General features: G+C 44.8%; 1 protein-coding gene and 1 non-coding gene across 3 annotated transcripts; both read right to left on the bottom strand.

Annotated features, from left to right (window-relative positions):
* Nucleotides 1-524: 524 nt before the first annotated feature.
* Nucleotides 525-25,858, bottom strand: ATP1B1 (ATPase Na+/K+ transporting subunit beta 1). Of its 2 annotated transcripts, XM_065935659.1 has the most exons (6): nucleotides 24,583-24,827; nucleotides 20,094-20,222; nucleotides 7,710-7,865; nucleotides 5,746-5,930; nucleotides 2,070-2,150; nucleotides 525-1,137 (listed from the first exon to the last, which is right to left on the bottom strand). In XM_065935659.1, the coding sequence occupies exons 1-6, from the start codon at nucleotides 24,677-24,679 to the stop codon at nucleotides 874-876; spliced, it is 912 nt and encodes a 303-aa protein (XP_065791731.1). In that variant the 5' UTR covers nucleotides 24,680-24,827; the 3' UTR covers nucleotides 525-873. The 2 variants fall into 2 exon arrangements, 1 of the variants encoding a protein (XP_065791731.1); XR_010663301.1 differs by lacking the exons at nucleotides 525-1,137; nucleotides 2,070-2,150; nucleotides 5,746-5,930 and adding an exon at nucleotides 25,587-25,858 and having other exon boundaries at nucleotides 7,854-7,865; nucleotides 24,583-25,095.
* On the bottom strand, nucleotides 11,380-11,511 carry LOC136170113 (small nucleolar RNA SNORA66). Its single transcript, XR_010663558.1, has one exon. It is a non-coding gene; the product is annotated as a small nucleolar RNA SNORA66 (small nucleolar RNA).
* Nucleotides 25,859-27,953: the final 2,095 nt, after the last annotated feature.

Here is a 27,953-nt window from a genome sequence, read left to right as displayed (position 1 = left end):
TCATAAAGACACAGCACCAGCATGTGATGCCTCCAGAGAAAGGAAAAAAGGAAAGTGAAAGAAAAGGTACAAAGCAAATGAATCGGCCCTATCACTAACCAAAGTGATGGGCGCTCCGGATCTCACCCACAGTTTCAGAACAGACTGGAGGACGGGGAAGGAGAAGTCAAGACGGCATTCAGGACAAAGCACAACGCCACCCATCACCTCTGCGTGTGTTTCTATAGTGACACTTAAGAGTTTAAAGGGCAGTTCCCCCATGACAGCCCACCCCACCCCCACCCGGACCCAGGAGAAAAAAAGAGAAGACCTAACACCACAGGAAAGGACTATGGAGTGTGTTAAAAATGCTCATCGATGGGCCGTTATATTTGAAAGAGCCAAACCCAAAGAGGAAAGAAAAAAGGTACCATGCCAGTTTTATTCCCATTGAATATTTACACCTTGGACAGCAAACCTTGCTCACATAAAGTAGAAAACGGATACGATAAAACATGGCTTGAAAAATGACCAGAGTGTGCACCTAGAGTACTGTACACTAAATAAAATACACAAGGCAGCAATACTTAGGGGTCAGAAACACTGCTTACTACAAGTCAGTTATGGAATCATAATTTACAGTAAAAATGGGCACGTCCCAAGGCTCAATTTTTATTTTTTCTTTTGTCATTTACAGTAGAATAAATATTTTGTTGCTATTGCTACACTTTAAATTTACATTCTAACCTATTAATAATGCAGAAAGCTAGTGTAAAGCATATAGATTAAGTGTAGGTCCCATACGTATGACAGTTTGTTCAAGACTAGTAGGTTTTTGTATCTTTTTTTTTTAAACTTTTTTAAATGGCTAGTGGGAAAGATGTGTGCTTGTGATCAGCTCTTAACTTCAATTTTTACATCAAAGCGTCCCTGAAAACGGTCTTTCTCACTGTACCCAATGTTCTCACCATACGCCTTACACTCTATGCGGATTTCAGTGTCCATGGTGAGGTTGGTGAACTGCACGGCCAGGAGAGGCTGCAGGTACTTGGGCTGCAGGAGCTTGCCGTAGTAGGGATAATACTGCAGAGGGAAACCAGGGTAGCCACCCAGTCCAAAGTACTCTATGCTTCCAACTTTTTCCTTATCTTCGTCTCGCTAAAAAACCAGAGAGGAAATGAGATTTTAATGGCTCACATCCTGGGAATCACTGTTTGTACTCACATACAAATGAGACTGTCAGTCCCACAGAGCTGTCTGCTAGAACACCATCAGTCATCCTCCAAGATGCCAGCTCAAACCCCCTCCGGGAGGAGGCGAACATTAACCACTGGAGGATGTGACACATCTGATATATACTATATCTGACACATATGCAGCCTAATCCATAGCAGCCTTGAGAAATGGTCCTCAAAGGGAACTGTGCTCATTGTACAAATGGGAAGCTGCAGCAGAGGCCAATTAAGCATGTCTTCAAGCTAACACAACCTTCTAGAAATAAAGCCAACACCAAAAGTCAGAAACTCTTCAGTATGGGTCCAGTGGATATTCTCAATGACATTATCTCTGAAAGTTTAACTATTTGCCTTGCACTTTCTTGTGTCCATTTTCTTTCTTGGTGCTAACATAAAATTGGACTGTTTGGAGATTCCTTTTATTCTATTTAAAGGAAATACACATTGATGGTTACCTTCATATTTTTATTTTTATTTTTTTAAAGAAAAACAAGAAACAACTTTTCAGTGTAAAATTGTCAATTGGAAAAAAAACATTGACCTGAAGTTTTTAAGCACAACGTGGGCTAGAGAAACATTTGTGTGGGCTAGTTCACCTCTCAGATCTTTAAACCAGTATCCCAATGGATTAAGTTTGTTTCTTGTTCCAGTGGAGAAACTGACAGTTTTATTCTTGTTACAACTTACAGTTTTGTTAAGTTTTACCCAGTGTACCTACAACTCAATTGGCTGAGACTAATTCCTGGAAGCAGTGTTTCTTATTTCCATGTTAAAATTTTACTTCTAATTTAAAACCATCTCATTTATTCTCCCCTCTCCCCCACCCACCTTCAGTAACTCAGAAGATCTCCTTACCTTGCCAGTGCACTGAACAGGCAGGACATATGGATTATACTTCATCACTGGGTAAGTCTCCAAGGACTCATTCTTGGGAGGCTAAAAATAAAACCCATGTTGGTCAGTGAGTTTGTAAATAATTTTTTTATTTCTGAAAAAGAAAACTAAAACTTGTAGCTCAAACAAGTACACTTTTGTCAGCTGAAATAATAACCAAACACTTGAGGACAGCAGAATGAATTACTGCCCTAACCAATCTAGGAAAGGTCATTAATTTTCTTTCTTTTTTTTTTTTTAATTTTATTTTATTAGTTGGAGGCTAATCACTTCACAACATTTCAGTGGGTTTTGTCATACATTGACATGAATCAGCCATAGAGTTACACGTATTCCCCATCCCGATCCCCCCTCCCCACTCCCTCTCCACCCGACTCCTCTGGGTCCTCCCAGTGCACCAGGCCCGAGCACTTGTCTCATGCATCTCGAACTGCCATATGACCCAGCAATACCACCTCTGGGCATACACACTGAGGAAGCCAGATCTGAAAGAGACACGTGCACCCCAATGTTCATCGCAGCACTGTTTATAATAGCCAGGACATGGAAGCAACCTAGATGCCCATCAGCAGATGAATGGATAAGGAAGCTGTGGTACATATACACCATGGAATATTACTCAGCCGTTAAAAAGAATTCATTTGAATCAGTTCTAATGAGATGGATAAAACTGGAGCCCATTATACAGAGTGAAGTAAGCCAGAAAGATAAAGAACATTACAGCATACTAACACATATATATGGAATTTACAAAGATGGTAACGATAACCCTATATGCAAAACAGAAAAAGAGACACAAATGTACAGAACAGACTTTTGAACTCTGTGGGAGAAGGTGAGGGTGGGATGTTTAGAAAGAACAGCATGTATATTATCTATGGTGAAACAGATCACCAGCCCAGGTGGGATGCATGAGACAAGTGCTCGGGCCTGGTGCACTGGGAAGACCCAGAGGAGTTGGGTGGAGAGGGAGGTGGGGTGGGGGGGGGGGATCGGGATGGGGAATATGTGTTGAAAATAATAACAAAGTTCCAACTTTTGTTCTAAATGGAACTTCTAATGGTAACCCATTATGTGCTCTATTCAAGAACTCTGAAAAATAAGAGCCAACTCAGAAATAATCCTCTTTTCTCATTTGCTAAGATTAAAATTAGATGGAAAGGTGGGTTGACATTTCTGTTTTTATAAAACTGGGCTTTCCTCCCGAGCCATGAATAAATAATACCATCCTTCTCCTTCAAGCATGCCTTCTTCAAGTATGCTTTCCTTTTTTATTTTTTTATTTTATTTTTTTTTGAGTTCCAATAAAACTTTATTTATAAAAACAGGAAGTGGGCTGCTTTCCTTTTTTAAATCTTCAGTAGAGGCACTGTCATTTAAGTCCCAGTTTTGTTAGGAAATTCCAGCATGTAAAACAGATAAAGGTGGCACTGCCCTAAATGAAGGGGTCTTGTAAAGGGGAGAGTTTATTGAAGGGACCCACAGTACACTTTGAAAGTTAACGGCTAAAGTGATAGCCAGGGCCTGCCCTCCTCCATCCCTGGCTCAAATCCACCTCATAAGAGGTGTGAGGAATGTCTACTCCCTGGAACACAGCCGCTTGCCTACTCACATCGGCAGAGCATGAGTCTTGACATGAGCTGTAAACACACAGTCTAATCAGAGTTAGATAAAAGGGACAATTTTCTGTATCAGTAAGGGACTTTTTGGTACCATTCTTTGTTTTGGAATACAAAAAGATGATCATCTAGATGTAACTCTCTTGGAACTTTCTGCCAGCAATAATAGATTTATCTTTAAAATATGTCGAGAAAATGTTTACTATCTTCACGGAGGAGGAAGCAGGTACATGAAGATGTGGAGTTCTACAATCTCTATAATTGCAACAACAAAAGAGTTTGGGATTTGGGATGGGGTGCCAGTCAGAAAGTGGTGATGGGTAACCAAGGGGAGTCCAAAGCAGGGGCGCTTGGGCGGGGGGAAACTGAAAAATAAGAGTAGCTGAATTCATAACTTTAACAGAATATCTTTATAAATATGGGAAGAGATGTGAATCATAACAGACTAGAAGTACCGCCTCTGGTGGGGGGGGGGGGGGGACAAATATCATTCAGCATCTATAAAGAGAAATTACCAAAATTACCAAAAGAATCAAAGAGCAAAGATCACGATTAGTCCTTGGGACACACTGCACCAATTCCTTTCACTGCTAAATACCTGGTTTATCTTGCTGAAGAGCTTCCTAGCAATATGACTGTGTGTGATGTAATGGCTCTCACCCTTTTTCTTCCATTATATCCTAGTCCAGACTTCCCTGGTGGCCCAGTCAGTAAAAAAAAATCTACTACCTGCAATGCAGGAGACCTGAGTTTGATCCCTGGGTCCGGAAGATCCCCTAGAGAAAGAAGTGGCAATCCACTCCAGTATTCTTCCCTGGGAAATCCCATAGAGGAGCTTGGCAGGCTACAGTCCATGGGGTTACAGAGAGTTGGTCATGACTGAGTGACTAAACCACCACCATCCTAGTCTAAGTGGAAAGATTTAAAATTCTGTTGAGCAACACATAAATTTCTGTGGGCAATCCATCAAATCAGCTAGCCATCTACCCACTCATCTATTTTTCCCTCCTGTGGCAGTGAGGGAGTTTTGATACATCCTTCAGTTATGATAATAAAACTTTTCATCTCTACATTGACTTTTTGAAAATATTATTCATGGGTAACATTGTGGGAAAAAATAGCATGTAACAGAAAGCCGATGAACAAAAGAGCCGGATTCCAGAATAAAGTAAATTTGTTCGTATAACTCTGTATTCTGTAGTCTGTTCCTATCAGAACCAAAAACTACCCTCTTAATGGTGATGCTCATATGTGCATGCAAGAAACCTTATGGAAGAATTCATGCTTAAGAGAAAAGGATGGCATTTTTAAATTCATGATCTGGGGGAGAGAATAAACTTAGCAATTTTATAAAAGCAGAGGTAACACCAATACAATTTTTCCTTCTAAAGAATTACTATCATCCCACTAAATGGTGAATGGAGGCAACTTGCCATTTTTTGGTGATCTCCAGGAATATTTACCTTATATGGGCTGCAATAATGGCAAAAGCCAATGGCATTGTTATAAAAGTTCAACCTAGTATTCAACTAACTTTACAATGAAGTCTTCATTCAGTAAAAACAAAGTTTTTTTCTGATGATGATATCATTTTTTTCAGATTACCAGATACTTTTTTTTTTTTTTTAATACCGTGGCCCCTAGGGTACCAAAACCAGAGTCTGACTGTACAGGCAGGTAGGTTTTAAACTTAGAGATAATCTGTTTCTCTTTTTACTTTTAAAGAGTCTATACAATTACATTATAGAAATGCAGAACAGGGCCATTGGACTGATGTCAGAATTTGGCTTTGCCGCACAGGATTTCTCTAACTTTAGGAAATAAGATTAATGACCTAACTCTCAGAATTTCAAGATGGCTACAGAGGTTTTCAATGTTATTGTACTGATGGGGCTTTAAAACTGTCACTGAGGATCCTTTAAACACTCATTATATAGTCTCTTCTTCTCATACCAATTAAGGACTACGTCTAAGTGTGAATGGCTCATTGAAATTATGTGATTTAAAATAATACTTGCCTTAGGTTTGAAGCCCAGAACTCGGTTGAGCTTTATAATGATACATGGTTTGCCCTCTTTGTAGCCGTAAGTTTCATCATTTATTCCAGAGCAATTTCCCAGCCATTCAAGCTTGAACCTGCAGACTTTTCGCTCTCCTTGTTCGTTGTTAAATTCTCCTCGATCTTTAAGTTCACTGGGCACATCTGAAAATGCAAATACCATTTTCACATTGTACTGACAATTCCCTGAGCATTATTGATAAAGGACAGGGATCTCTTTCCTGCCACAATGACTACTTCTCAGACAGGGCTATCCTGCACCTACTGTATTGCCTAAATTAAGGAAAGATTTCCAGCAAGCAATCTGTCACCTCTCCCCTGACCTTAAAAAGGTATTTTTACCAAAAGCACTAGCCAGTACCTGACCCCACACCAAAACGTCACAGTACTCTACAGCGCTTGATGAGCAAGCACATGATGTCTGCTCTCTGACAATATTTCTCTTTCTTTAAATAATGGATGACTCTGCTGTTTAGAAGACTGAAAGGAAATTGGATCTCTCTTCATGGGTAGCATTGTTTGCACAGGTCAGCATCAGCTTAGCTCAATAATGGGGATGTTATAATTAGAACACAAATTAAAAGGACTACCAGTAATTTTCAGAACTAGAAGTTTCTTGGTTGAGATTCCTTAGAGCTATGCTGCTAATGAACATGTTAGACAGTAAAAAGTGAACAGGAAAGAATTGTTTTTCCTTTTCAACCACCATTCAAGGTTTGAAAAAAATGTTTTTTGAGTTTTTGCCTTTTAACACTGAGTTCTTATAAGCGTTCGTTCGATGGAGAAAATTTATAGCTGCGTGTTTTAAATTGAAAGTCTTAGGAAAAAATAAATGAAAATAGAATTCAAAGTTAAAGGATTCTGCAGGAAATTGATGCAAATACCATAAATTATGTATGTGTATGTACATATATGTACTTAAAAAAAATATATATATATTTTTTTAAGTCCACAAATTAACTATTTTCCTTTCCAATAGTAAAGTACCTCAATTTGGTCCATCTCCTGAAAAGAGATTCACTCTATCATATGGAGTGAATTTAATCATTTTATCATCTAATTATTACAAAGTAAGATGAAAATCTCATTTAAATTCAAATGAGAAAAATTTCATGAAGATGTTTCTTTTAAATTACTAAATCCTTTCAAAATAACTTAAAATGGCGATTTACCCCATATTACACAACCATCTGCCATATAAAGAACAGGGGTTGAATGGAATTAGAAAAACTGATTATCACCTAGTAACTCACAGCAGCATCTTATTTGTGATAGGTATGAAAACAAAGCTGGGAAATTCATACTTCAGGGAGCAAGGGGGAGGATGTGTGTTTGTGTCAATGGCTTAAGGAAACTAAGAGTCATTCTTTACACTCATCAGTCATTCCTTTATCCAGATGCTTAGCTGCCCAAGACATATTTCATTATCCATCCTGGCCAGGGTCTTTAAAATATACCCTGACCATAAACCCTCCTCCATCAGTTCGGTGTGGTTATAGCTAATCACACCAAAGGGTCATTTGGCTGAGAGAAGGTCCTATGAACTCTTCTATAGGGATTGGGGCAGAAATCTGGAAATAAAGGCAATTATGTTTCTCAAAACCAATGTATGTAGGAGGATCAGAACTGTAATATGGTCTTTGAGTCTGATCAGCAAACAGAGATGGCTGGCAGTTTTCAAAACACACCTTTCAAATAGGGGTTAAAGTAACAGTTGCCACTATACAGTTTCACTGTATCCAAGCTAAACCCATAAAGTCTTTCTGCTTTAAAACAACAACAACAACAACAACAAAAAGTTCCTCTCAATATGGTCAGAGTTAATCTTTCAAATACTTCAGGAGGATCTTTCAATCATTAAATAACAAATTGAAACGAGATCAGAATTAACCAATCACAATCATCCAAAACATGTCTACTTACTGCCACAATCTTCAAAAATCATATCATCCTTCTGGGCCGAATCTCTGTACTTCTTCAGGAAATTATCTATGTTATCCACATATGTCATATAGCTCTTGGGATCATTAGGACGAAAGCCAATTTCAGTCTTTTGGATCTGAGGAATCTGTGTTAATCCTAGACCAGGTAGAAGGTTAGAAAAACAGAGAAAATCATGAGTGGGGAGGCAATCAACCAAGATACTGCAGCCTCTCCACATGTAAAACATACATTGCTAATGCATTCTGGCTAAAAAGAAATCATGAGTCAACCAAGATACTGCAGAAGCAGACTCTTCAAATGTGAAACATATTTTGCTAATGCATTCTAGCTAAAAAGAAAGGCTTATGAGACTTCCCAGTGGTCCAGTGGTTAAGACTCTACCTTCCAATGCAGGACCTGTGGGTTCAATTCCTGGTCGGGAACTAAGGTCCCACATGCTGCAGTGTGCAGCCAAAAATAAAAAAATACACTGGGTTAAATTCTCTCTCGTGCGAAGTCCTTTCTCTGGCATTTAGGTTAAGTACATAAGTACCAATGACTGTGTCTTAATTATCAGATATCATATAAGTTCCCCAACAACATTTCATGATATGCATATTTCTATTTTATGAATGAAACACTTTTTGCACAGAAAGGTTAAGTACCTGGTCCAAAGTCACAGAGGAAGTGGTGGAACCGGAATTCCAACCCAGGCATGCGGTACTCCAAAGCCTGTTCTCTTTCCAGTTTTCCTTTGTGCCCAGGTTAAAAAAAAAAAATGCACTGCAAGCCAGCATCTCACACAGATGCTTCTTCCTTCCCTAATGGCATGTAAGACTGAGCACAGAGGTCTTCCTCCATATTCCTTTTAATCAATGAACTTATGACCACTGAAAACTGCAGACTTAAAGACTACTCAATAGAGACCATATGCATCTTTTAACCTAAACTGGAGGAATATGGAATTTATGTGTTTCTCCAGCTTTCCATTCCAAACGTAAATGGTTATTCTGAGCAAGTCAAGTGCCGGACAGGGTAAAAACCTAAGTATGTATACCTTGGATTTCCACTCTTCAATGACTTTTTAGACTCTTTAACTTCTAAAAGCCTCTGCCATTCACATGACTTCCTAGATAGGCATTTGAGCAATGCTACACAGCACTGTCTCAGATAGTGACTGGACAGGACAGTCAATCAGCATTCTATTCTAGGACTGCCAGATAAAATATAAAATGCATAGTTAAACTACTTTTTTTTCAGATAAATCGTGAATAATGTTTTATACAAGTATGTCTTATGTAAAACTGGGGACATACATTAAAAAATTACTCATGGTTTACCTGAAGTTCACATTTAATTGGGCATCCCGTATTTTTATCTGTTAATCTAGTAACCCTATATGAATCCCCAGTCCCAGAATTGCCCTCTTAGTGTTGGGCACAGAAGGAGCCTCATCATCACAGTCTTTCAGGGTAAGCTCCATCGCTCTCGCTTAGGGGCTTATTAAATGTGCTGCCTTGCAGATTCTGCTGGGAACCTGCCAAATCCCCATCTCTTAAGTGTGCAACTGGGGAATCTCTGCTTACCAAGCTCTAAGAGATCCTTAAGCACTCTTGGTTTGAGAGCTACTGCTTTACGGGTCGAGAACCTGGGTGTGCCAGTCCTGACCCAATGACCTCATTAAAGCAGAAGTGATGACCACAGGGTAGTAACCATGTGGTGGTTTAGTCATTCAGTTGTGTCTGACTCTTGTGACCCCATGGGCTGTAGCCTGCCAGGCTCCTCTGTCCATGGGATTCTCCAGGCAAGAATACTGGAGTGGGTTGCCATTTCCTTCTCCAGGGGATCTTCCCGACCCAGGAATCGAACCATGTTCTCCTGCATTGCAGGCAGATTCTGTACCAACTGAGCTACAAAGCAAGCCCATTTAGCAGCACCATTTGTGAGGCTTCAGACTAGGTTTCAGTAGGGTCTGGGCTAAATGACCCGTTATTTTTCCTCATCATTAACGATGGCTTAGCGCTTCAAAAGTAATTAAATAATGAGGCTGGGGAGAGCTCAGGACTGAATGGGCAAGTTCTTTTGTGCCTGCAGTTACCTAGAGGCATGGAAATGATAAAGACAGGGAACATGAGGGTCTGCAGCCAGGCAGAGAGAGTGCCCAAGACAAGCTATGAGTGACATTAAGAGTCATCTCAGAAAGGATAATGGAGAACCTGAAGAATTTCTGGGGGGTGAGGGGGAGTGTCAACGGTGATAGAAATGAGTCTAAAGGGAAGAAGCAGGAAAAGAGTCTTCTGTTAAAAACAAAGGTTACTACAATTAAAACATTTTTTATGATGCTCACAAACCATAGAAAATCATATGACTTTAAATATACTCTAAATATACTCTAAAAAATGTTTTTCTATTGATACATTATTAACTTAGAAAATTGGCATTGTGATTATTTATAGTACAAAAAGAGGCCACATGATAAAGAGGATAGATACATACATGCAAATATAAGCAAACAGACTGCCACTGGGACTGCCTGCCTGAGCCGGAGCCGTAGACAGGGCTCCTCCCAGCGAAATGCAGAAAGTCTAGGAGGGAGGCTTGTTGCTGGTTTGCGTTGTAAACAAGACACCAAGTTGAGGTGACTTCCCTGGACTTGGGGATGAGCAGAGGCAGGCCCAGAGCTAGAGGTTTCACAGAACTCAGGGGAGTTCTGTGAAAGGGGATGTTCTCCTAATCCTGGAGTCAGGAGGGAACACAGCCTCGGGGGACATTCGCTGATCTCTGGGCCGGGCGGGGGGGACACTGAGAAAGGCAGTGCACAGGGCCAGAGAACTCAGAGGCAAATGCCGCTGAATGTGTCGGGTATTCTGTGTGCCTGCAAGGGGGTGGGCAGAAATGGACTAAGATCTGTGTGCATAGGGTTAAACAGTGTTCCCAGGCTTGGGAAAGAGAGGGGCAGGAGAGCAGTGGACAGATGAAACAGATGAGACCAACCATCAGAAGCCAAGGGGCGGTCTCCCCTCAACTTCAGGAAGGAAGAATTCAGGTGGGGAAGAATCAGCAGGCTGACTGCAAGGACATCAGCCTGGTGAGTCATGGTCTCTCTGCAGAGCGGTGACACAGCAAAATCACAAAACACTAACAAAACGTCCAGGAGCCTGGTGTGAGATTTGGAGCATCTCACCCAACAGTTCAAAAGATCACACTGAGAGTAAACATGGTCGCCTCTCAAAGGCGAGGTGAGGGTCACCCGGGTCGGTGTTCCCTCTGGCCCAGCTGCAGCTCCCCTCTGCAGCGGTCTGCCCTGCACTTCCTGGCTGCGTCTGCATTTCTCTTCCCTGGCTACTCTACCTCCCAGGTGTGTATGTGTGTATGAGCACGAGTGATGTACTTCTCCGGTTCTCCCAGAGCAAAACGGAGAGCAAGAAGAGCTGGGGTTCTGCGGAGAGCTGTCCTTTCCCTCTCAATGCTAAGTGCAGGGTCCCCACTGTTAAACAGACCAGGTGACACGTGTGAGACCCCAAAGCATTAGCTCCCTTCACTCAGCGCTCTGGCTCTTTACTACCAAAAGGGCATGGCTAGGTGAGCTCTTCAGCAGTCTGAGAGCTCTGGTGAAAACCAAATTCATGCCTATCCAGAGACTTGTACCAGTGACCCTTTTTTTTTTAAATAATATACTGGGACAGAGTAGACCACCTTGGTAGCATCCAAGGCTAATCCATTTCTAGCATCACAATTACTTTAGGAAATCTGGTTCCCCTCACTCCTCAACATCGTGCAGAGCTAGTGATCAAGTCTGCACACCAGCAATTCTTATTAGAAACGCTGCTGTTAATCATCTAAGATCTGATTAATGAAAATACAGATATTACTATTACATGCACAATGGCACCACTGGCTCAGAAAAGAGTTATACACCACGGGTCTTGTATCCACCAATTCCCAAGAGCCCAAATCCTTCAGAGAGTTTGGCTTATGATCAAGCCTGTATGTTACCATATGAGAGACATGTAGATCAAACACACTTGAAGAATCTCTGTGTTCTGCACCGAGAAACATCATTGATGAAATCAAGGATGTAAGAGGTGAAATGGACAGGTAAGCTTTGGGTCTTGCCATCCTGTGAGTTGCCCAGCTGGATAAGACCTTGGGCCAAAGTTGGCAGATGGAGCCCAGGAACAACAGACCAACCCTCGGGGAACACAGCCATGTCTCGCTGTCTTCTCTAGGTGAAACTTTCCCTCTGGAGTCTGCGCGATTATAGAAGGATAACTAATATAAGCCTTAGTGACTATCCTTTTAAGATACCCAACTTCTGATCTAAATGTTCCTTCCAGAAAAGCATGAACCATTTGGGTTGAGGTCATGCAATCAGCTTCTCTCTCTAAACCCTAAGCTATGGGAGCACACACAGACATAATACACAGATACCCAGGAGGTCACCCCAGGGTCAAGTGCGGCTCTCGCCTCCTTGGTATGTTCTTCAGCTCCCTTTCCTGATATTTCTGGAAGGGCCCTCACTCTATCAGCCACCACCTCTGTCTCGTCTCTTTTCTTTGTCTAGAATCTGCTAACCTGAGAATTTCTCTTCCTGCAAGCTATCAGAGAGCAATCCCCTGGACTGTTCTGTTCTGGATAATCTTAATTAGGAGAGTTCTCTGATGAGATTTTCTCTAAACCATTAGGAAAATTCCTACTAATTTCTCTAAAGCAATTAGATACTCAAAAGAAGCAGATGAAGAACCCTTGACCTGGTATCTAAATCCTTTAAACCATTTATATTATCAGACTAATTTTCCATTAGTCTGGGATAAAAAGGGATAGAATTGGATTTGGCAACTTCTTTATTTTCTTGTGGCTTCCCTGGTGGCTTAGATGGTAAAGAATCTGCCTGCAATGAGGGAGAACTAGGTTCGATCCCTGGGTCGGGAATATCCCGTGGAGAAGGAAACAGCTACCGGCTCCAGTATTCTGGTCTGGAGAATTCCATGCACAGAGGAGCCTGGCAGGCTACAGTTGATGGGATCGCAAAGAGTCATCTTGAGTCCATGAGCAAATTTCTCAACCATGACCCTCTCCAAGGACTACACAAATCCCTTCAGCTGTCCCTCTCCACAATGCTCACTCCTTGGTTGTGAGTTATAGCTCTGGATAAGGACAAGCTTTGTTTGCAGTAGTAACTCTCAGAGGCCAAAGACAGCAGAACACCCAATTACTGACCTGCAGTTTCCAATTATATTCTGGGAAACAGACCTAACCTGCTTCTCCAGTCTTCTGAACTTGAACCTACATGAACCACACTAAGCTCTGGACAGCCTAGCCTTCAACTGATCATTTGCCATAAATTACAGACTATTATCAAATAGAGTCACCTGAAAGGACTGAAATGAGAATCTGGATATTTGAAGCTTTAATATTTGGTTTTTAATGTGTGTGTCAACTTCACATAAGATTTGAAGTTAAAAAAAAAAAAAAAACAAACTTTTGGCTTTACATTTGACTTTCAATTACATTGACCTCTCCTTTGGTTCCCCATTTCTTGAGAAACAAATAAGGAAAACACATCACCATGGACTTTAGTAGGGTTCAGAGCAGGAGGGGTCAGGGGAAAGTAAAAGAGGAAAGGAAAGAGAAAAGGAAGACTGTTCATTAAGAAAAGTATTTTGCTTCTAATTAGGTTTATAATGTAGCAAGCTTATAATGTCTCCATCTACTTATGAGTTTGAAGTATTAAACTAGAATGCATTCATCTTAACCTTGCAAAGTTACTCAAAGGGAATTCCAAAGTACAGCTGCTTGTGCCTGTCATTTATTACAACCAATAAATTACTAGGCCAAATACCCTAAATAGGAATCACTTTCCACAGAAACCTCCAGAAGACAAAACAGTGCTTATAAAGGTAGCCTTGCACATACTACATACATATTGGTCTTTTGAACATTCCAAGTAGAAAAGTAATTTTCCATTACAAAAAAAACTGGGAACATGGTTTTATACACAGTCATACACATCTAGGTACACATATATACACACGTACATGGGCTTCCCTGGTGCCACAGTGGTAAAGAAACCTGCCTGCCAATGCAGGAGATGCAGGAGTTGCAGGTTTGATCCCTGAGTCAGGAAGATCCCCTGGAGGAGGAAATGGCCACCCACTCCAGTATTCTTGCCTGGAAAATTCCACAGATAGAGGAGCATGGCGGAGTACAGTCCACGGGGTCACAGAGGTGGACACTACTGAATGTACACACACACATTCGTGTGCAAACACACACACACACACACGTATTCCCCCTTCAAATGCCACTAGGATATTTATGGGTTTTGATTGTTGCTTTTAAGTTTTATTTTACCTATGCAGGATTAATACCAATTTACCTAACAAAAATACAATGAGGGCACAGGAAAAAGGGTGCCACTGTACTTTCTGGAAGCCAGTCGCTTAAACCTCACTTTCTGCCTCTGATTTGCTTTTGACTGTGGCCTGGGATCAGTTGAAGTCTATCCCCCTGCCGCTGGGCAGGTTCACATCTCCACCCTCCCCAACCCTCCAGAATCTCAAGAAGCTGCTCTCTTTGAAAAGTCTTAGAAAGATGACTTGCTGGACTTTCTCTACAGCCTATTTGGGTGTTCAATAACCCTCAGTGTATGGAAATCTTTTCTCCTAAGTTAAATGGCATGCACACTGGTTGAAGGCTCTTCTCCATTTATGGAATTATCCTATATCATCAAATATTTTTTTCTCCTATAGTTATATAATCATCTTCAGGTGAGCAGAGAGAATTACTGATATTTAATTCAAGGGCTCTATCTTAGATACACATGGAATTTCACAGGGACATAGCTTTAATATCTTGTATAGCTCATTATTATGCTTGTTCTCAGTAAAATAAATGATAACCACTTTTATAATGAAAAACTATAGTCAAATCTATCATATTAATGATGCTTTTCTTTAATCCAAGGCCAAACTGATGAACAAGCACACACAGTATTTTGATTTTAGATACAAAATTTGCTAAGTGACCAATATCCTAAAATAAGACACCATATTGAACAGGGTATCTGATGATGTCTACTCATGCATGTTATATAGGGAAAGATACTTTTCTAGTTGGAAGCCACTAGGTGATACCTGCCCATTTCCCCTTCATCTTCCCAGCTTCTCTCATCTTGTCTGTCAGATGAGCCACGGGGTCCTGAGATTATTAGAATGAGAGCACAGAACAAGCACAGATACCAAGTGCAACCCAGAGTATTTTACCACAGACGTGGAGGTAGAAATGGAGGCTGTAAGGTTGATGTTCTTTCCACTACCACCTTCCCCAAGCCCTTCCCTCAAAAGAGAGCAGTGGAAAAGCCCTATATGAAGCTTCAGATTCATCTCCCCACTCCCATTTCTATCTCTGCATGAAGTCTGTTACCTGGTTCTATTCACCAGAGGTCTTTGCTCTGCTCAGTCATCTAAAATGAGCATATGAAGTAAGACACATGTTTTTCTGTGACTCCAAGAATATTTTTAAGTTAATCAGTAGGCTTCCTATGCACCTGAGCTGACATGATTAATCGTACCTTTAACTTTAGACTGGAAGAAAAAGGACCCTGGGTAGGTGAGTCGTGAAGGCCAAACAGACAGGCTCACTGAGGAAGGGAATCTGGAGTTTGCTGTCCTCAACCCTTTACCAAACTATGAGTCTGGGTAGGAGCCCCTGGAAATCCTAGTGCCCCCAATGCCAACTCATCCATAGCCTCAGACTCTGGGCGCAGGTTGGCAGGACCCATTTGGAGGAGGGAGGAGAGGCAGGTGAGGGAACTGGGTGCCAGGCGGGGACTGGAGGGCATCAGATGTCCATCATACAAGCTCACAGATCAATGGAATCTAATGAAAGAGCAGAAAAACATCTTGCTAGCACTCTGAAGTAATAATTCCCCCAAAGTATAAGGAAGCCAAATGTGTCCAATTCCCCCTTTTGAAATTTAAGTGAAAGAGACTAAATACAGTGTGATACAGTTTGGAAAGAAAAAAAAAAAAAACAAAAATGAATTCTGAGCCTGACGTAATGACTTCTCAAGAACTCACTGGAATTACAATGAGAATGGAATTCTAATGCCTTGACAAGATGTTTCCCAATCAAGGTGAAGTGAAGTCTGCTGGTGGTGGCTGTGTGGTCTGCTGGTCTCCGCCCACCCTATTCCCCTGCCTCCATGCTGGCTACACTTCTCACTGAAAATATGAGCCTTTTAAAATGAATTCTTCCTACACTGAGCCATCTTTACATCAAAACAAAACAAAAACCTGCCCACAACTTAAGAGGAAGAGTACACATCCATTGCAGCTCACCAGGAAGCAAGGTGGCTGGGACTCTCCCGGACCCCCTGACTAACACACAGTGACCTTCATTTCGTCCCCCCGTGGCTCTGTGAGTGCAGGGCAGGGTGGAATAGGGATGGAAGGGGAGACTTTTCCCTTACACCATCGGCCAGGCAGCAAAAAGCACAGGGTCAAACCAGGGGCAGGCTCGGTGAGCGTGCGAGTGCGTGTGGGCACGTGGGTGTGCCTGCTGCCCTCTCCCGCATGCTGACAACTGCGTCTCTTTCCAGACCCAACACCCTTAACATGTGAGAAGATGTGACCACTGCTGAGGATTTTCTTAAGAGGGTCCCCCAGGGAGGAAAGCTTGGCAGGGGTGAACCCAAAAGTGGGGGTATTTTAGAGGGAGAGAGTAGGACCAACGCGATGTCACTTAAATGTACTTAACCATTTTTCTTAAACATGTTTCCTAACCCAGATTCTCTCACTCTCCATGGAAAGCTAAGATCCTATTATTGTTTAGTTGTTAAGTCCTACCCAATTCTTTGTGACCTCATGACTATAGTCCCTCAGGCTCCTCTGTCCATGGGGTTTCCCAGGCAGGAATACTGGAGTGACTTGCTATTCCCTTCTCCAGGGGATCTTCCCAACCAATGAAAATCTAAGTGTACAAAACATCCATGTTATATCATCCAAACGCTAGAAATACTAAATTCAATATTCAAAAAGAAGACACTCTGCTTCCAGTGAAATGACAGGGCTATAATAAAATAGAGGTACCTGTTAACAGCCACAATTTACCTAGTGCCATGAGGTTTGTGACTCTAAAGTACTCTTCACTTTACATACATGTAGTATCTTTTAAAATTCTTAATCCCCATTTTATAGATGAGAAAACTGAGGCTTAGTGAGGTTAAGTACTGTGTGGAATGGTGGGATTGTGTCCAGCTCCACAGCCCCTGCTTGTCCTTTTCAGGTCAGTTTTATTGGGAACTTATGTGTCGTGGCTTGCGCCCTCGGGAGCTGTTCTCACATTTAGGTTAGGCAACATGAAACTGCCAACAGGTAACCATTTTTTGACTCACCAAAATAGCAAATTAATATGTTTCAACATAAAATCTCAGCAGCCCTTGCCTTCCAGGCTGAGTAGGCACTTCTGTTTCAATATCACACAGCAATATGACTTTGTAAGGAATATTATAACCACTAATGGCTACAACTGGTCAGGGCAAGAAACTGTACGTTATCTGTTTTTTTTCTTACATTTTTCTCCTGTTTAAAGATTTATTCCTTGCCCTGAGGCTTTTGTGTTTAGCCCCGCAGCTTGTCCAGTATTATAGACAAACAGATGCAAATGTTCTGTATAATTGCCACTGCTTAATTTGGCCACATTCACACATGTTATTTAGAAGAGATCTGATGACAAGGTATTCCAGTGTGAAAAGGGCAGTCAAACCTCAGTCTGGTCAGGTTTGTCTTCATGACTCAAGTTCAGTTAATAATAGCATTAATAAGTCTTTACATCTTTAAATGACAGACCACCTCTTTCACACATTCACTAGGTTCATTTGACTTAAATACACACTTTCCCCCCTTTAACAGTCATGAAAAGAGAGGCTTAAAGACATTAATCTGAAGTCAAAAAGTTTGCCAGTGTTTCTATACAGATCTTGTCTGTGACCTGAAGAAATAGTTATTGCCTACCGAAAATATAAATTCTTAAGATGTGTTAAACAGAGCCCGGGAGGGTCCCTCAGAGCACTCAGGGAGAGCCCACAGGCTATGCTTCTCGATTCTCAGCAGCGAGTGCTCTGCAGACCTGGCCACCCCGCTCAGAGGCCACTGTCACTTTCAAATGAATGTTATGTCCCTTGAAAAGGCGAAGTTTGTAAAAGGAAACTTGGCCTAGCCTCTCCTGGCAAGATGATGGGTGAGGAAAAGGAGAGACAGCGACATGACAAAGAACTGGAGGGTGTGGAAGGGGGTGGGATGGAGGGCTGAGGAGGACTCTTCCTGTGACTCAGACCAAAGGACAGGAATGCATATTTCCAAGATGAGCCACCGGCATTCCTTTGGAGAAGTGACTGTTTGTCAGGTCAGTCCAACTGCTGTGAGGACACTAAATATAGGTACTCAGAACATGTCTTTTAGGAAGGGGCTGGAAGGAAGGGGAGGGAGGGAAATGCAAGGTCATTTGTAAACCCTTACTTCAAAGGTCTGGCTGTTTGACTCTTTCTTTTTGAAAGTGAAACTTCCCTTTCTGCAGAGAACATGAAGAATTTTAACTATATTACGGATTGACTCCACAAAGGTTAAATACTGAAGGGCCAGTTTTTAAACTGGAAGTTTTAAACTGGAAATTTTCTTCAGGAAATTAAAGAAAATGCTTGACTTTGGGGTCACCTTGAGTATAAGAATTGTTAGAAAATGGCATCATGATTGAAAATTAGCTCTTAAGTGGCAAAAAAAAAAAAAAAAAAGAAAAAAAAGTCTACACAGATTTAAAATTATGACTACTAATGCTACCATAAAAGCTGAAGCAGATGTGAACATGAAAAAAGACACACCATGCTTTACTGTCACGAAAGCCAGTGTCCAACATGTTTACTTAAGATCCTACATTTCTCTGTACAAACCAGAATTCCTGCCTCAACCTTTCCACAGACCCACCTCTTTGAGGAAACAGTTGTCACAAACTGTGAATTATTTAGCAGGCTTAAGTCATTTTATATACTTACATGTTCTCTTTTTGTCACTTCCAAAATCCCCGAGATCTAAATTTACCTGGAAATATTTAGGATTTTTCTTACAGTAGAGGACTATTTGACTTGGGGCTAACAAAGAGTGTTTTCCACCTCCATATTCTGAAGCTTTTCTTACGAGAGTCCTTCTCAGGCCCAAGGAGGAGGAGGACATGACAAGCCTGTGACTGGCAGCCACACTTGATCAAGGCCGCTCAGTCCCATGAAGACGGCCTCGAGATTGTCACCTCAATACAGCTGTTAGTAAACCGTTGCCCGGGGAAAGTGGAGACGGGACACATCACCGCCACCCCTGCCGGCAGCCTCAAGGTCATTGACCATGTGAGAACCCGGAAGTTATGCAACATTTCCTCTCTGGAGGTCCTCCTGACAATGACTTTGAGATGAGCCAGACAGTACAATCACTAACAGAATAATCGAGTGTGCTGGCTCTGCGGTCTCGTCTTTGGGTCAGTGTCAGGCGTAAGGGCAGTGGGACTCCCCGGGGTTTAGTGACCGGTGAGGACACACGTGCCTACAGTGCAGGTCAGTCTACAGTGACAGCATTCGCTCACAGCAGGGCACTCGTGTGGCAGCCTGCAGTTCTCAATGATAAGCTCTTTGTGGCCTCAAGTTTTCAGAGCTAAAGGAGACAGGTACTTAACCTGCAAAGGGGGCCCAGAAAGCCAGTAAATAAGATGCCTATTAAACAGGTATAAATAGAGGAGTGAAGAGAGTGTGCCTTGTTGAAGGTCAAGCTGCCCGTCAAGAACAGGTGAAAGAATAGACTCCTGAAGTCAGGGCTCCCCTCCCTGGGAGTTGGTGGCCATTTCAGAGCTTCTCATCATCCCTAAAAATAAGTTAACCTTTAAAAATGAGAGCCAAAGCCTTTTTTAAAGGATTTATCTGAATCATAGTCCCCTCAAGCAAGTGAAAGATATGTGTGTGAGCTGGAAAGGCCCCATGACGAGCCCTCTAACCAACCCCTTGGGTGTGAGGGACGATGAGAGCAAGGCTCTGGTCAGGAGTCACAGAGCAGGTGAGCACCAAACTGGATAAAGGACCAGGGCTCTTTTCCCTCCCAGCAGAGCTGGGAAAGTAAGATGTCTGCAACCCCAGCAGCACTGCCTGCAATGCAGGTAGGAGAGCTGGCTGCAAGAGACACAGTCCCCATTTTTCCTTCCCAGGCTGGCTTTACCACCACATGACAAATGTTCAGAAGAATTTGCTCAAATAATACAACTATTGTTCGCAGAAGTGTTATATCAGTTGAAAAAGTGACCCTCCTTTCACCTCCAGAAGAAAACTGAACATATTTACATTCATTTTACCTGGTGGGGCCACTCGGTCCTGATATGTGGGCTTGAATTCGCTGATGGTGAGCAGCATCACTTGGATGGTTCCGATGAAGATGCCCGCCAGGCAGCCATAAAAAATGACGTAGAACAGAAGGATCTTAACTGCAAGGAGAACAGACAGAAATACAAAAGGCTATGAAGCAGTCCCATGCGCAGAATGCAGGGCGAACCTTGCCAGAGATGAATGGATTTCCTGGCTTCCCTTCTAACCTGTGTCTTCAGAGTCTTCTTTCCCAACCTTGATCAAGAGTCTGCACCTCACTCCCAGACTCCTAGACTGTGGGGTAAAAACAGGGGGACAGGGAGTCCTCCATTACAATGTACCTGTGTTGCAGGATGGTTAAGGGTAGAATGAATATTCAACGAGAACTAAGATTCTTTAGGAAATAATTTTATTCCCTAAATTAAAAAAAAACCAAAAACTGTCATGAAGATCATTAATAAAACCTAGGGCTGTGTTTGTGTGCTTATGCAATGCCTTTCAAATATGACAATATACTCCCTTAGAGAATGATGTTTCCTTTGCTTGTTTATCCCTTGACATTTCAACGCTACAATCCAGGCCCTGATGCTTCTCCAAACATTCAAATGCCCGTGAGTTTTTATGCTGAGAAAGAGTAATGAATGCTGAGCAAGCTGGTGAAGCTCTCCTGACCAAGTACACCATCTTTCCTTTCAGGGGTACCAAACAAGGGGGGGAGAAAAGAAAAAAGAAGGAACTGCTATGGTAAAATGGCAAGTAGAAATTTTTATTTCATTTTCTCACTGGACTCAGATTAAGGACTAATAAAACTGACTTCTCTTCTTCCCATAGTTCACAGGAAAACAGAATGGAAGCCAAAATAGCTGCAAAAGTTAAAAAACAAAACAAACAAAAAAAACACACAACCAAAAACAAAACCCCAAAAAACAAACCTTGAAGCGCATGGACTGGAATGAGGGTATCAGTTACCAGTTTACAGGGATTATCTCCCAGATTAGCCGCATAGTAACAGGCTGTACTAGGCATCGCCGGGCAGCCCTGTGCCAGCCAAACACTCAACGTGAAGGCAGCAGTGGGAACAGGGTTATCAAGTCTGAAACATGACTGCACAAAGGAGCCTTAAGTTACTTCTCAAAACGTTCAGATCTCCTGCAGTAAAAGCTGGGGTCCTTGGGAAAAAGCAACAGAACAAAAGTATTATTGAAGTGTGTGTGTGTGTATGTGCGTGAAGGAGGTCAGGAGGGAGTGGGTTCACTGTGGCTGGAATTAGCCAGATTTGCCTTCTGTGTATGCTTCAAAGCTCAACTTTTCTATCAGCGATAAATAGTTCAGGGGAAATGATACTCTAGAGTTGTTAAAACAAGGAAAATCCACATAAAACCTATGAAAAACGCTTCACCATAATCCTTTTTCTCCTCCATTAAAGGGAAAAAAAAAAAGAAAAGAAGGAAATGGGCAAAGACCCATGCCAAGATAAGAAGAAATGAAAAGACTGTGCAATCGAGAACTACAGCTGCCCAGCTCAATCCATTCCTCCCGCAGGACAAGAGTTAAGTGCTGCATTCTGTATCCAGGCAGCAGTAGGCAAATGGCAAGGCTGTGACGTCAAGAGATCTGGAAAAATTTTCCAGTGAATGCTCCTAAGAGGTGCAGGAGCTGGTGTAACACGGTCAACACGGTTCTCTGCTGCCCCCACCCTAGGCACTTATAGCCTAACCACGGAAACGTTTAACACTCATTTCTGGGGCTCCAGATACCCAGTTGTAACAACAGGAGGAGGTACAGAATTGAGGCTACAATTTGATTTAAAATACAAGTATGACTGGGGAAAAACAACTCATTTTGCAAGCACACTGATTCAATCTCAGGAGATACACCCTCCCCTATCTGCCCACACTCTACCCTCTGGGAATTGTGCTGAGATGTGACTGAGTCTCCCGCGTTGGTGCTGTGAGGTCACTTGGTTAGAGCGGGCAACGCAGGTGTGGTGGGGCGTAGGCAATGGGGGCCAACACGCCGGCTCCAAAAGAAAAGCCAGGTATATTGTACAAACCTGACAGGGTGGCGCAGAGGGTACAGTTTAGACACTTTTTTTTCCCCTTTTGAAGCAATAGTTCTTCCTTTAAAAAAAAATAAGTAATATAGAATTATTCCAATTAAAAAAAAAAAGAGTACCTTCAAAAGGTCGTATGCAGAAGGGAAAATGGTATCTGGGCCCAGCGGTCAACATAAACACCTACCAACGCCTGTGTTAACTTAACCAAGAGGTAGACAGCACTGGGCGATGTGCGTGCTACGCTCTCTCCAGCAGGTGACAGGCGAGGCTCTTGCGTCCATCTTGGTGAAAATCTACCTACAAGAAGAACTGAACCAAGGGCAACCTGCCCTGGTCTCAAGGGCATCCATGTTGGGCCCAGGACTAGAAAGGTGGCGTTTTCTCCACAGGAAGACACGGCTGCTGCCGCCTTCTCTGTCTACGAGAGGCTCTGTCATTTCTTACATGGCCAGAAAGGAGGAGACATACTACTGCAAAAGAAAAACTGGATTTTTTAGCCCAGCACCTCACCTGCACCTTGGAAAATGGAAGGAAAGATGAACCATAAGCATCAGTACTCACATCTGCATTCATGAATCAGTGTATCGACACTCTGCTGTATGTAGTATCAAGACACAAACATCAACACACACACTCTTTCTCTCTCTCTCTCATATGGAGGTGCTGTCAGCTTACAGAACAAGTGCTTCCATACTGCCTTACCCTCTAAAACGAACATTATTCTGGAATTGGCATGAGGAAAGAAAGATATTTTATGAGAGGGAAAAACACTAGAGGGCCAACTTTACAATATGCCTAGAGTCGATGTAGCCCCTAGCCCCTGATGAAGCTGCGGTCAGAGCATCATGGTAGGAACCTCCAGTGAATTTGGGAGAAGGGAGCCCATCCTGCAGCGCACCCCTCAGACCTCACTCAAGTTACCAAGAGTCGCTAGGAGATGGCCCAGGCTGGGAGCTGTTCACTCCACAAGCACCCTGAGTTCTCCAGGCCTTCCCTTCCACGTTAAGAAAACACAGAGAGCTATCATTCTGCATATGAAACTATGGCAGTAACCCCACTGAAGAATACAGTCTTCCCAAAGTAAAATACAAAATGCAAGCTGCAAGCCGTCACCTTAAAGACCTGCATTCAACATGCTCAGGGATACCTATGCTTCTCAGCATAGGTATGGGATAAGATTTCACCTTGACTAACCTTGAAGTGTGATGCATTATTAACCCTTTACTTTTCAATCAAGAGAGACCCATTACAGGCTGCTTTTTTTTTTTCCTCTACAAAAAATCGTACATTCCAGGTTCTTCCATTTCAAAATGTCAGCCAAGCGCTGTTTCCCTGACTCATTCTGCCGATGCTCACAGAGCCTTCCAATCAGAAGAACCACATCAGCGCCTACCCAGGGCCCCCTCAGCGGCTGCAGTGGCGGGGCTAGCGGTGTCGGTGATGGTGATGATGATATTAGAGAAGGAGGGGGCAGTGATGCAGGAGGGGGGAGTTCCCTCCCTCCTTCCCTCTCTCTTCCGCAGTCACGACTCTTATTCAGATTTGCCTACAACTCTGCCCTTCAAAATGACCTTACAAAAAAAGGAAAAAAAAAAAGTCACCCTTCCCGTGTAGAGAGGTGGAAGACAAGTGAGGTATCTAATTTGCAACGGGGGAAAAAAAAATCTATCCAGCCAAGCAACAGGCTACAAGATGACCTGTTTCTGCCTTTATGCTATTTATTTCTTACACCCAGGCACCGATTCTGCCTCTCTCTGTAGACACTGAAAACAAACCGACTTTTGCCATGTTCGGGGGCCCAAAGCTCAGAAATGGAGTCCTGACATAGAGCTTCCAGCGCCGTTTCTGGGCTGTGATGACTCCAGCGTAGGTCATCGGTGGGGAGATTGTAGGTCTCGCTACGAAATACTGCAGTGTATGGATTCTGTCACCGCCGCCCCCCACCCCCGCCTTCTGAAGTACATATTTAGACTGGAAGAAAGGTGCTATAACACACAAACTCTCCTGTATGCGATCCGATCTCCTTCCTGCGGTTCTCTCAGAGCCTCAAATTTCATTTTTAAGGACTTGGGACTCGATTGTAAGGGAGAGACAGATCAACTCTCCCACCGCCGGACCGTTCCCAGGACGGAAGGGCTCCAGTGATGCTCAGATAGGCTACAACTGACCGAGACCGCCACAATCCACATAACGCTCTACCTGGCTAGCTCCCATCCCCGCCCGCGCCTATCCCGGGGACTCCGCATTCCGCACAGGGATGACAAGCCCGGGCCACGGCAATCCGAGCAGCGCTCACCACCCGAGCCCGCGGCGCCCTCGCCAGCGCTGAGCGCGCCGAGCGGTCCGCAGAGCCTGCGCGGGGGATGCGCCTACCCGGAAACACTAGGCGCTGGGGGGGCAAGGGCTGCGGACCCCGTACTTACACCAGCTGCCACCGGTCCTGCCCAAAAACTCCTTCTTCTCCGAGTTCCAGATGAATTTCTTCCAGCTGCCCTCCTCCTTGGCTTTTCCGCGGGCCATGGTGGCGGGTCAGCAGCTGCCGCAGGGACTGAAGATGGGTGACTGCGGCGTGCGCCCTCGCGTCCTCCCGGGCTGCCGCTCGGCGTTCCCGGCCTGGCTCTCCGCTGGCTGCACCCGCCGCTGGCGCTGCGGCTCTCTGAGTGCCAGACGCGCGGCGGAGAAGCAGAGTCAGGAGCGGCAGGAGGGGTAGGCGGCGGCGGCGGGGGCGGGGGCGGAGGGAGGAGGGAGGGACCGCGCGCGCTGGGCGGCTCCGAGCCCCGCACCTATTGGTGGGCGCGCGGCCGCTCGCGGGCTCTCTTTGGTCCGCCACGCGCTCCTCTTGCCCTTGGAGCGGCGGGGGGTGGGAGTTCGGGGCCCGCAGATGCCGCTCCCACAGCCACCAGGGACGCGTGTACGGCCCCCACCTCCTGTGACCTCTGCAGAAACAGGCAGGGACGGGAGAAAGTCAGAAGGAAGGACGGACAAACGACAGCCGTCCGCCACGAGGCGAGAAATTGGCGGGGGCGCACGCCCTACCTTTACTATATACCGCGCGGGGCGGGGCCTGCGGCCCGAAGGGGCGGGCGCGGGGCTGGCACAAAGGAACCGCGGCGGCCGCGGCGGCGCGAGGGGCGGGCTGGAGAGCTGGGGCGCGGAGCCGGGGTTGGGGGGCTGGGGGGGAGAAACGGCGCACCCCCTCACCCCGCGCAGTCCCCTCCTCGATCGGGCTGGGCACAGACCCGCCGTTTCCGTAGTGAGCTGCCCTGCACCTGCGTCGCCCGACGCCCTGCAGGCGCTCGGGGTCCCCGGCCTCCCTCCGCCGCCGGTCCCACCCCTTCTAGGCCCTGCTGGGTGGGGGAAGGTCACTCCCGGACGCCTGAGAGTCGGGGACTCTGCCCCGCTCCGCCCCGCCTCCCGGCTCCTGCACCTGCCGCCGGCTCCGCGCTCCCCGCTGCTGCGGTTGCAGTTCCGGCCCGTCCCTCTCCTTCCAGGCCAGCCCAGTCGGCCGCCCCGGCTCCTGACTGCCTCGCTGTGCTCCTTGTGGGCGGCCTGAACCTCCTCAAGCTGGACAATTGCCAAACCCACCCAGGGCGGCAGCCCGGATCCGGGGTTGGGAAGGGGTGAGGTGGTATAGGAGACCGACCAGTCAGACCCCAGTAGGTCGTTCCCTCGGAAACCAGTCATACTGCCTGGCTGGCGGCTCACACCGGTCTAGACCTGGGCGACAAAATCTGCAGGTGACCCAGCCACCCAGGACTCCCCTTGGCGCCGAATCGGTGCCTGGTATTGTCACGGACATGGTTTTATGCCCCCTTGGGGGTACTGACCACTTTGTTCTTCTATAAAATACCGAAGGCCTAAAAGGCTCAGGGAAGTCCGGTTCAAACGGCGAGAAGTTGCAAGGCACCCCTTGGCACCTATTATTCCTTCCCCTCCTTTATCCCTCGTGCCTCACATGAAAAGCCAGACTTCTTGGTTTCATCTCCCTCTGCTAAGCCCCTGAGCAGCTTCACATGTCCTCCTCAAGGCAGTGACACAGCAGAAATCAGCAGGGGAGCCTCTGCAGTCAGGGCTGGAAGCCCCATCCCCAGGGGCAACCTAGCCCATTCAGGGAAAGGAGATTTCCCATCCCCACATCTAGAAAGCCATACAAGGGGATGCTTGTCGGGGTCACCTTTTTGTCGCCAAGGTCAACCTGGCAGGTCTAAGGACAAGCTTGAATTGATGTAGTGTGAGCTCTTTCCCATGAATCCTTCCCAAGGCCCACCTACCTGACCTGGGCAAACCTGAAAATTCCTGAAATGCAGAAGCAGCCATCCATCCACACAGCCCCAGTGGGGCTGCTGCATGTAGGCCTGGGTCAAGGGCAACTTTGAGAACTGCTCTGCCGAGAAAGGAAGCCACCCCCTGCTTTGCCCCTGCAAAGCAGTGTTTGTGTTGGAAAAGCCCCAAGCTGGTGGTAGAACTGCAGGAAGAAGCTAAACCTGTGGGGATGATGCCCCGGCCCCCTCCCAGCAGAAGTTACCTCTGGACTGGGGCGGACTCGCCAGCGGGCAGGTCACTCGGAAGGGCATTCCTTTTTGGAGTGCCTGCTATGTGCAAGACCGGGAAAAACCTGTGGGCAGAATCAATGAAAGAGGATGAGTGGAGGGAAAGATGGAATGGGAAGGGATGGGGGTTTGAGTGAGAGTCCAGCACCTTCTTTTCTGCGAACTCCCCTTACCCACCCCTTCCTTCCCTGCTCTACATCTCTGTTTTCCAGTAGAAGTATATAGTACAACAAAGTATGCAAAGACTCACATTGCCAGGTTTTTAATTAGAACCCTCATTTTCTCCTTAAAAAAGAGGTATCCTGCCTTACTCTCTAGAGCTGTGGCAAATGCCAATGGGACTGATCCTGTGTCCGGCAAGGATGAGCTTTTTCTGCTGGCCTTTACGTACTTCTTCCCTGCTATCTTTAGGGGAGGATAAACTCCCCTCAAACTTTACCTCCCTAGCTTTGTTCATTCTCCTTCCCCTGCAGGTAAACTCTTGCCAGGTTCTGACAAGCTTTGAGAGTCATGCCTTCACAGCAGCATCTTATTCTAAATCAACCTCCCCTTGGCTTATAGGAACCTCTGGGTTTCTACCCAAACCTGATATTGCCACTGGAAAGCATGATCTCAGTTCTATGAGAACCAGATTAAAACTTCACCTTCCATTCTAGACTGTCTAGAATTGTTTAACTCATCTAGCCATGTTAGACTTCCCTGCTGGCTCAGACGGAAAAGAATCTGCCCAAAATGCATGAGACATGCGTTTGATCCCTGGGTTGGGAAGATCCCCTGGAGAAGGAAATGGCAACCCACTCCAGTATTCTTTTCTGGACAATTCCGTGGACAGAGGAGCCTGGTGGGCTACAGTCCATGGGGTCACAGAGAGTCGAACACAACTGAGCAACTGACTGAACCATGTCGCCAAAAAGACCAACCTGGTGAAGGGCAAGACAGACGTGCATTCACCCAGGTTCAGTACTTGCTAGCTCTGTGACCTTGAGCAAGTCCCTTGTTCTCTCCAGGGCCAGTTTTCTCAGTTGTAAAATTGGAGTGATACAATGTTGCAAGGATTAAATGGGAGATGTGGGAAAGCCCTAAGCGCAGTTGCCTGGTGCATACCAAGAGCTATTGAGCAACCAGCTTAATTATAATTAGCTGTTTCCATTTGACCTTGTCTAACCTTGAGGCTGCCTCTAGGACCTTCCCACTGTGATAGCCCCTCCTTGCCAGGGCTCTGAGTTCCCTGAGAAGGTCACCCT

The sequence above is a fragment of the Muntiacus reevesi genome, chromosome 5 (assembly GCF_963930625.1).
Source record: "Muntiacus reevesi chromosome 5, mMunRee1.1, whole genome shotgun sequence".
NCBI lineage: Eukaryota > Metazoa > Chordata > Mammalia > Artiodactyla > Cervidae > Muntiacus > Muntiacus reevesi.
The sequence above is the reverse complement of the archived record's forward strand: the minus strand, read 5'-3'. Positions and strand labels throughout refer to the sequence as shown.